At 56.5% G+C, this 9,091-nt stretch overlaps 2 protein-coding genes across 9 annotated transcripts; both read left to right on the top strand.

The window, feature by feature from the left end:
* The first annotated feature begins 75 nt into the window (after positions 1–75).
* On the top strand, positions 76–4,587 carry FDX2 (ferredoxin 2). 8 transcript variants are annotated; one of them, XM_060297142.1, is made up of 6 exons: positions 76–375; positions 463–517; positions 726–832; positions 1,097–1,219; positions 3,874–3,961; positions 4,160–4,587. In XM_060297142.1, exons 1-6 carry the CDS (start codon positions 213–215, stop codon positions 4,314–4,316), a joined length of 693 nt encoding a protein of 230 aa, XP_060153125.1. In that variant the 5' UTR covers positions 76–212; the 3' UTR covers positions 4,317–4,587. The 8 variants fall into 8 exon arrangements, 7 of the variants coding, with proteins under 7 accessions (XP_060153125.1, XP_060153126.1, XP_030735501.2 ...); XM_060297143.1 differs by having other exon boundaries at positions 726–768; positions 1,129–1,219; XR_009563553.1 differs by having other exon boundaries at positions 123–375; positions 1,129–1,227; positions 4,160–4,221.
* A 111-nt stretch (positions 4,588–4,698) lies between these two features.
* Positions 4,699–7,690, top strand: ZGLP1 (zinc finger GATA like protein 1). Its single transcript, XM_060297140.1, has 5 exons — positions 4,699–5,212; positions 5,461–5,835; positions 6,632–6,717; positions 7,071–7,164; positions 7,331–7,690. The coding sequence occupies exons 1-5, from the start codon at positions 5,076–5,078 to the stop codon at positions 7,458–7,460; spliced, it is 822 nt and encodes a 273-aa protein (XP_060153123.1). The 5' UTR covers positions 4,699–5,075; the 3' UTR covers positions 7,461–7,690.
* The last annotated feature ends 1,401 nt before the right edge of the window (positions 7,691–9,091 follow it).

The following is a 9,091-nucleotide window of genomic DNA, read 5'->3' on the forward strand; positions in this document are numbered from 1 at the left end:
TCTTGGGATAACAGTGGGCCTGGTGGGAGGTCTGGGAAAGCCCTGCAGGTCTTGGTGCAGCCGAGCCTGCCCGGCTCCTCACTCTGGCAAGCCTCCTCCTGGACTCACTTCTGTCGCACGCCCCCACGCAAAAATGTCGGCGCTTATGTTCGGGCAATTACGGGCCCATCTCTCTCGCGTGCGCCACGGCGCATACTTAGTCTCTGGGTCACATGATGCCTGTCATGGCCGCCTCCGTGGCCTGGGGATGCGTGAATGCTGGGTTCCTACTGCGAGCGGCCAGGGGTGCTTGGTGGTGCCGACCCGGGGGCTTTTGGGGGTCCGGGGAGGCGGCGGCGGCGGCGCCTGCGACAGCCAAGAAGTTCCGGGCGACAGGTACCTGGGGCGCTCCGGACGGGCAGCGTTAACCTATTGGACGCCGGCCGGGCGCGGCATGGCTGCTCACCCAACCGTGTTTTCTAGGCTCGCGCCCGGCGGGGAAGGAAGAAGCCGGCGGCCCCGAGCGGCCCGGGGACGTGTGAGTTTGGGGGCCAGGTCCCCCATTACTAATTTCACGAGGTTTCTCCGGTCCTCACCTAGCCCTACAGCCTCATCCCTGGGTCCCCCTTCTGTATCACCCTAATCCCCTGTCCATCAAGCCCCAAACGCGACTCCCTAATCCTAGATTACACCTGGTCCCTGTGCCCATCATCCAGTTCGTCATCTGCACCCCGATCTGTCCTCAGGGTGAACGTGGTGTTCGTAGACCGGTCAGGCCAACGGATTCCGGTGAGCGGCAGAGTCGGGGACAATGTTCTCTACCTGGCCCAGCGCCATGGGGTGGATCTGGAAGGTGGGAGCCGGGCACAGGGAACTGGGGAGGCCCGTATTCATTCGTTAAAAAAACCCCATAAGTCAGATATGATTCTCCACTACTTAACCCTGCATGGCTTCCCACCAAACATGGGTAAACTTCAGACTCCTCACCACAGTCTCATTCCCTGCCTCTTAACCTTCATTCATTCAGCAGTTATTTATTGAGCATTTGCTAGAGGTTACTAAAACTCCTGCCCTCCAGGAGCTTGTATTCTCTTCCTTTTTCCTCCCTCTCTTCTAGCCACACTGGCTTTCTTGCTCTTCTTCAAACAGCCCAGTTCATGCCTGCCTCAAGGCCTTCGCATTTGCCGTTCCATCAGAAGTGCTTTCCCACCAGATCTTCTGGCTCCTTCTCATCCTTCAGGTCCCGATGTAAATGTCATCTTCCTGACAGTCTTGTCCCCCTCGGTCCAACTAAAGTCCCCATGCCCCGATAACTGTCATCTCAGTGTGTTTTATTCTCTGCGTAGCACTTCTCATTGTTTTGTTTCCTTCTTAGTCATCTCTCCCCAGAATCAGATCAGAAATCCTGTTTGCCTTGTTCACACTTATTTGTTGCCTGTCATGGTATTTAGATGTAACAGGTATTAAATCAGTATTTGTTAGAGGAAATACAATAACAGCAGACATTACTTTAAGCTTGTTAACACATATTAACTGATTGAATCTATTCCGTGAAAACTTTATGCAGGAGGGGAGAATATTATCCTATCTTATAGGTGAGGAAACTGAGCCTTAGGTTGAGCAGACCTGGTCCAAGTTCAAGTAAGTGGCAAAACTAGATTCAAGCAAACCCAGCCTATTTTAGCCACTAATCTGTGCTGCTCTTCTATGAATATTGAACACTTACTGTGTGCCAGGTAGCAATGTAAAAAACAGATAAGGCCCGTGTCATTTCACACCAATTTCAACCTAATAGGGACAATAATCCCATGCATAAACATGTAATTATATCATGAGCAACTGGGAAGAGCAGTCTTTTAAAAAGTGTACAGGGGGCTTCCCTGGTGGCGCAGTGGTTGGGGATCCGCCTGCCGATGCAGGGGACGGGGGTTCATGCCCCGGTCTGGGAGGATCCCACATGCCGCGGAGCGGCTGGGCCCGTGAGCCATGGCTGCTGGGCCTGCGCGTCCAGAGCCTGTGCTCCGCAACGGGAGAGGCCACAGCAGTGAGAGGCCCGCGTACCGCAAAAGCAAAAGCAAAAACGAAAACAAACAAACAAACAAAAAGTGTACAGGGTTAGCTGTTGGGTATATGTAATAGGGAGCTGATTTAATCATTAGACGGGGAGAGTTGTAGGAATGTGTGTGTGGGGCGTGGGGGTCATAGCAAACCTACCTAAAGTTCTGTTCTGGAATCCAGTGATTGGCAGTTCATGACAGAGATTAGAACATGAGTTTTCAAGGCAAGTGCGCTGTGTTCAGATTTTGCTGTTGCCAACTGTGTGACCGTGAGCAAGGTCCTTAGCATCTCTCGGCCTCATCTATAAAATGGGATAATTTAGTTCCTATCTCACCAGATTGCTGTGAGGATTAAACAGATCTCATGTGTAGTGTGTAGTACCTGGCATATAGTTGGTGTGCAGTGAGTAGTTGGGACGATTACATTAGATAATCTGTCTCATGGGGTAAGGACGCTAACGAGTTGGGAAAGAGGGCTGAGGAAGAGATGCCTGGGAACTACTGGCAGTTTCGAGGCCCAGACAGTTTCTTCCCCAGAGACTGGAAGGGTGGGCAAATTAGTCACCGTAGCCCACAGGGATGGTCTGCTGGTTCAGGAGGCTGCCTTGCAGCACCACCCTTATTGTCCGACATGTCCGGAAGTGAAAAGAGAATTCTGTCCCGTTCACTTATAACAAGTATCTCTCGAGCATCTACAACCTGCCAGGCTCAGTGCTGAGTACAGAGAGAAGAGGGCAGGTTGACAGAGCACAGGTAAACCCAGAAATTATGATGGTAATTTCACACTGTGATAAATACTGTCCAGAAATTATTTAAGAGATAACAAGGGTCAGGGGAAGGACAAGAAATGGGGCACTTGGAGGACAGTTGAGTCCCCAAAGACAACAAGGACGTAGCCATGGAAGGAGTGGAGAGAAGAGCATTCCAGATCAAGAGTATGGAAGATGCAGAGGTCCGGTGGTGGGGATGAGCTTGGCATGGAGGAGTTGAGTGAGGGGGCCGGTGTGGCTGAAGTGGGTAAGTGTGGGGGTGGGAGCATCTCAAGGACTGAGTGGAGGGGTTTGGGTTTTATTCTAGCTATAAAAACCCTTTGGGGGGGAAAAAAGAAAAAAACCTTTGGAAGGCTTTAGGCCAGGAGGAACATTATTTCGGAGCACAGTTCCCAGTGATCAATCAGAAGGTTGGGAATGTGTCCAGGGGCAAGCAGGAAATCCCAGACTCCCCATCTTCCAACCCTTATTCCCTAACCCCTTCCCCTGCTGCAGCATTAGATGCTGAGTGAGCCGGTCCCTCCTTCAGCAGCAGCAGGGAAGCCCAGCACAGTGGCAGGGTCGCAGCAAGGGCCCACAGGCTACAGGAAACCTGCCTGGCCTGTCCCCTCTCAGCTACACTGAAGTCAGGTCCACGCTCATTAACGATTCCAGGTATCCAGCCTGGTCCTCAGCCTGCTGGGGAGTTTGGGGGAAACCCTGGGCGTCCTTTTGCAAAAACTATGTGCAGGTCAGGAACAGCCAGCTAAGTCAATGACAGGGTGGGTGGAGGGTGCCCACAGTGGGCGTGCAGGCCCGGGAGGGAGAAATGAGGGTCGAGTGGTGAAACGAAGGGATTCTTGGGAATTCCCTGGTGGTCCAGCGGTTAAGACTTGGCTCTCACTGCCGTGGACCTGGGTTTGATCCCTGGTCGGGGAAATAAGATCCCCAATCCATGTGGTGTGGCCAAAAAATAAAAATAAAATAATAATAATAAAGAAACAAAGGGATTCTCCTTTATGTCCTTCACTGAATGGCACCTGCCTGACCACTCCCCTTACCAATGCTCCCTCACTTGCTGTCCCCAGGAGCCTGTGAAGCCTCCCTGGCGTGCTCCACCTGCCACGTGTATGTGAGCGAGGACCACCTGGACCTTCTGCCTCCTCCTGACGAGAGGTGAGCAGGGGGGCCCCTCCCAGCTCTGAGCTGCAGGGCTTGGTTGCTGAGCCTTGGCGTTCCGGGTGTCCAGAGTTCCACCCCGTCAGCAGCAGAGGGCAGCCCCAGCTTTTCTCCCTGCTCCTGCTGCTGGCAGGAGAGCTTCCTTTCTGGCCACTCCCCCAGACCCATTAATAATCGCTGCCCCCCTTGCTCCAGGGAGGACGACATGCTGGACATGGCCCCCCTCCTCCAAGAGAACTCCCGGCTGGGCTGCCAGATTGTGCTGACACCTGAGCTGGAAGGGGCTGAATTCACCCTGCCCAAGATCACCAGGAACTTCTACGTGGACGGCCACGTCCCCAAGCCCCACTGACTCACGCAGCTGGATGGTCCCAGACACTCACGGCCCCAGGGCCAGGACTGGAGGAATAGCCAAGTTGCCAGCCCCGCCCAGAGCACGGGACAGGCCCGGGAGAGATGGCGGAAGCAACCGGAAGGCCAGAACGCGTGCTTCAGAGAGATCCCGCGTCCAGGCTCTGGTGGGGACAGGGCCCCTGTTGGGTCAGCCTCCCCCAAACCCCTGAAAATGGGGGTGTGGATAGGGGTGGAACCTAATCGGAGAGATAATAAAACCGGCTCACAGACTTCCGGCATCTTGAGTGTCCTTGCGGGGGGTGCGGGTGGGAGTACAGGCCCTGGGGTCTACAACTGCAACTTCCAGGCCTCCAGCTTTCCCCTCCCACGGTGGTGATGGGCCAGCGGGAAACTGAGAAAGAGGCCTCATAGTGAGGGCCCGCGAGCCTGAGGATCAGCGTGGCAAGGCCCCGCCCCTCAGCCGCGGAAGGATTTGGAGGGGTCCAGGCTGCTCTTGGCCGAAAGGGGTGATCAGGCCACCTAAGCAGGGTCGGAAGGGAGAGAGGACGGAGGCTGGCCTGAGGGTGGAGGCTTCGAAGCCCGTGCCCAATATCGCAGGTCAGAGGCGCCCGATCCCACTGGCCCCGCCCCCCTCAGGTGGAGCTCCTTGCACCCAGGGCCAGAAGCGCCCCCGCCCCAAGCAGGTGGGGCTCATCGGGTGGGCCCGGCGTGGGCGGGGCCGGGCGAGATTTGGGAAGTGGGTAAGGGCTGGGGCACAATGGAGGCCGAGCCAGCCCCGGACTTGTCGATGCTTCGAGAGCTGCTGGCGCCGCCCTGTCTGGACCCCGAACCGCCCCCGGAACTCGCCACCCAGCAGGCACCAAAGACCCCAGGATGCCTCAGACCCAGTGGCAGGTGCGTTAAGGAGCGGCCCTTCCCCCAACCTGGCCCAGTGGTCAAGGGATCATGACCTCTGGTTCCTGGGGTTACTCAGGGGTCAAAATGTTAGTTCCTGGTACTTACAAGGAAGAGGTCCCGGTCCCCAGGGATACTTGGAGTCATATGGGGGTCAGAGGCTATACAGTTCTTCTTGCCCCCTGTGCCTGAGACTCATGTAGGTACCGCCCAGGGAGTGGGGTGACCTCACTGCCCCTTGTCCCCAGGTCCTTCTGGCCTGCACACCAGGACTCGGTCACCGCCCTTCACTTCCTCCAAGAGACAGCAGAGGGGCTGGCCCAGCCCGCCACCTGGGACACTCAGGCCCTAGGGCCCTGCTGGGAGCCGAAGGCCCTGGAGACTCTGGGAGCCCTACCTCTGGCCAAGGATACCAAGAACATGCTGACCCCAGTCAGCCAGCAGAGCCGCAGCCTGGGGCCCCGAGTGGCTCCCCCGGCCTCTTCAGCCCAGCCACAGAGGAGACCCCGGAAGCAGTCGAACCCCCAGCGGGGCGCCGAGAAAGTGGACCCCCAGTTCGAGGGGGTGACCCTGAAGTTTCAGATAAAGCCAGATTCCAGCCTACAGATCATACCCACCTACAGGTAGGGGCTGGCCTGAGCAAGGGCATCCTTTATGCAAGTAACAGTGGTAACAGTGCAGAGGCCCGGGGGCAGGTGCTCCCAGGAATGCCGTCATGGACTCCCACCTCAGCCCTGCCTTACAAATGGCCCCATCTCTGAGCGAGACCTCAGGCTGGTGTCAGTCCCTGTCCCTGCTGTTATGAGCCAGTCACAGCCAGGTCTGAGCCTGGGTCTCCTCTTAAGAGGCCTGACCATACCCGGGGCTGCTGCTTCTGTTAGTTTTTCCAGCAATGATAATAGCTACCGTTTGTCAGACATGACAACAGTCATAGAGGTAACAGGTAGCACTTGGTGTGTATGGGCTCGCTGAACCCCGTGAGGCCCACTTTACAGATGCAGAAACTAAGGCGCAGAGGATGAGATCTCTTGTCCTTGGTCACACGGCAAAGAGGTGGGAGAGCTGAGCTTTCAACCTGGCAGGCTGGGGAATTCCCTGGCAGTCCAGTGGTTAAGACGTGGACTTTCACTGCCGTGGGCCGGGGTTCCATCCACAGTCGGGGAACTAAATTCCCACAAGCCGCTGGTTGCAGCCAAAAAAAAAAATAGCAAAACAAAACAAAAACAAACCTGGCAGGCTGGCCCCAGGCTTACTGTCTTTTCAAATGGTTATGTCTGTGATATTAATGAGGTGCAAGGCCAGGACTTTCAGACATCAGATGCCTCCTTAGGGGTTGCCTGATCGTAAATCTTCCATTGGGGGCTATCTGGGACAGCATACAGACAGACCCTCGGTGCTAACACCTTGTCTACTCCCCAGCCTGGCCTGCAGCACCCGCTCTCAGGGTCCCCCACCAGGCCCTGCCAGAGTCCCAGAGACCAACGCAAGAGGCAGCGAGGCTCTGGGTGAGTCCTGGAGACTTGAGAGCTATAAATACTTGGGGGGGGGGTACAGTTTCATTTCTTCCTTGTCTTTCTCCGCATCCCGCTTCCCTATTTAGACCCATCCAGGAGTCTCAGCATCCCCCTCCACTCAGGCTGAGTCACCCACACCCCCGGCTTCTTCCTCTGCTGAGCTTTGCCATCTGTCTCCCTTCTTGGCTTTCCCTCTGTCTTAGATCTGGCAACACCGGGGCTGGCCCGGAGCTGGGTGGGGCCTTCACAGAGACCCCACCCCCCCAAAATGCCCATCCCACACAGGCCTCCTGAGCTCGGACTCTTGGCCTCTGACCCTTGCCCTTTGGCCTCTTCCCTTTCAGGGCCCCGACGCTGTGCTTCCTGTAGGACCCAGAGGACCCCACTCTGGAGAGATGCCGAAGATGGGACCCCCCTCTGCAACGCCTGTGGTATCAGGTCCTCAGAATGGAGGAGGGATTTGGGGTGGGGTCTTCGCATCAGTCCATGCTTAGCCGGTGTGGGGTTTGCGGAAGAGGAAACACCCACCTCTTGGGGAACGGGGCTCACCCGTGGTGATTTCTGGGCCCCTGCTGAATGTTGGTTTCTTGCACTCCCATCCCAGGTACAAGAAATATGGTACCCGGTGCTCCAGCTGCTGGCTGGTGCCCAGGAAAAGTGTCCAGCCCAAGAGGCTGTGTGGCAGATGTGGGGTGTTGCTGGGTCCCCACCCAGTCCCAACTCAGGAAGGGTAAGCCTTTCCTCACCCAGCCGAGCCTGTCCTGCCTCAGTTTCTCCAGGGGAAGAATGGGCTGAAGGCCTCCTAGGGGAAAGAACTTGGGTCTTGAGGGGTGCAGCCTGCCTCCTCTCTGCCCCCTCCCCATTCAGAGACACCAGGTGGAAGACCCAGGCCTCAGGCCCCAGAGCTCCTGGCTCACGGGGTCACTGGCCCCCTCCTTGGCCCCTGCTTCAGCCAGGCTTGGCTGAGAACCTCACCCCCTCAGGAAATGCTCGTGGCTGTGAAACTCATATTGTTAATAGCAGTGACAATAAAGAGCAAAACTCCTCAGATAAAGGGCACTGTGACTTTGGGATCCCACCTTGCGCGCTCTCCCCCGCCTCTCCCCTGGCCCAGGAATGTGGGGAAGGGGTTTTCTCGGTGGGGTTCTGAGGGACACACACAGTCGTGTAGACAGGCACCACCTGGGAATTAGCCCCATTCATTACAGCACCCCATACAGGGCGACAGCCACCACATGCAGAGACAGACAACACGTTCAGAAAGATACACACAGTGGGACATCCCCGGGGGTCCAGTGGTTAAGACTCCCCGCTTCCACTGTAGGGGGCACAGGTTCAATCCCTGGTCAGGGAACTAAGATCCCACATGCCTTGCGGCACGGCCAGAGACGCATCAGCAGACACATATGTGCTGACAATCACGAGACAGACCACACACAAGACAGCAAGACATTGACAGACGCACATCCACCAATAGACACACGTGTTGATGTACACACAGGACACACACACATGCACGATACAGACACACATGAAAGAAACATCGGTGGCACAAGTTGGCCCACAGTGATACACACACAAGTGGGCCCTGTATCTGGCAGCTCCACCCTTGCCTAGAGAATGTCTCCGTCCTGCATCCTTTCACACACCAGTCCCTACTGTGTCCCCTCCTCCCTTTCAAGATCTCTCTAACCCCACCAAAGTGTGTCCCCAACCTGAAGCCAAAAGCCACATGGGAGACGCTGAGCTCTACCCCTGTTGCCAGGACACACAGGCCACCACTACTCACTGGGAGGGAGGGAGGGAGGAGGGGGGTATCAAGGATGGGTGAGGTGCAGAGTGGGCAGGAGTGGTCCCTGCTGTGAGGGGTGAGTGAGGCCTGCAGGTCCACTGGCCCTGGGAAGGCGAGCCCCTCTGAGACCCCCTTTGACTCTCCTGAGTGAGCCTGTGGGGAAGGCTTGGGTCCAGATTCCTCAGCCCTCGGATCCCTGACTCATTCAGTACCCCCCTTGCTTGGCTCAAAACACCCTCCCCCAGGTCTCCCGTAGCTGCTGCCTTTCGCATCACTGGAGTGGGGGTGGGCTCTGCCCCAACACCACATCTTCAGAGACCCCTTCCTTGACCCCCCCCCAGCCTAAAATGGACACCCCCCCTCCCACCCCACGTCAGGCTCTAGTTCAGCTCTTTGCTCATCTCTCTCTTAGAACCTACCAGAAGTTTCACCTCGCTACTGGTCCAGGGTTATTTCATTCACATTCATCTCCCCTACTGGACCATGACTTCAGAGGTCCAAGGTCACCACCTCTCTGTTCTTGACCGTGATATGCCCCCCACCACCACCACCAGTGCCCAGCATGGAGAAGCT

The sequence above is a fragment of the Globicephala melas genome, chromosome 3, assembly GCF_963455315.2.
Source record: "Globicephala melas chromosome 3, mGloMel1.2, whole genome shotgun sequence".
Classification (NCBI taxonomy): Eukaryota; Metazoa; Chordata; class Mammalia; order Artiodactyla; family Delphinidae; genus Globicephala; species Globicephala melas.

Excerpts from the sequence above, each read along its gene's own strand:
- ZGLP1 (XM_060297140.1), top strand. The coding sequence starts at position 5,076 with ATGGAGGCCGAGCCAGCCCCGGACTTGTCGATGCTTCGAGAGCTGCTG. Across the intron at positions 5,213-5,460 it reads TGCCTCAGACCCAGTGGCAG|GTCCTTCTGGCCTGCACACC; the intron begins GTGCGTTAAGGA and ends CCTTGTCCCCAG. Across the intron at positions 7,165-7,330 it reads TGCAACGCCTGTGGTATCAG|GTACAAGAAATATGGTACCC; the intron begins GTCCTCAGAATG and ends CTCCCATCCCAG.
- FDX2 (XM_060297141.1), top strand. The coding sequence starts at position 134 with ATGTCGGCGCTTATGTTCGGGCAATTACGGGCCCATCTCTCTCGCGTG. Across the intron at positions 1,220-3,873 it reads GGCTCCTTCTCATCCTTCAG|GAGCCTGTGAAGCCTCCCTG; the intron begins GTCCCGATGTAA and ends TGCTGTCCCCAG. Across the intron at positions 3,962-4,159 it reads CTGCCTCCTCCTGACGAGAG|GGAGGACGACATGCTGGACA; the intron begins GTGAGCAGGGGG and ends CCCTTGCTCCAG.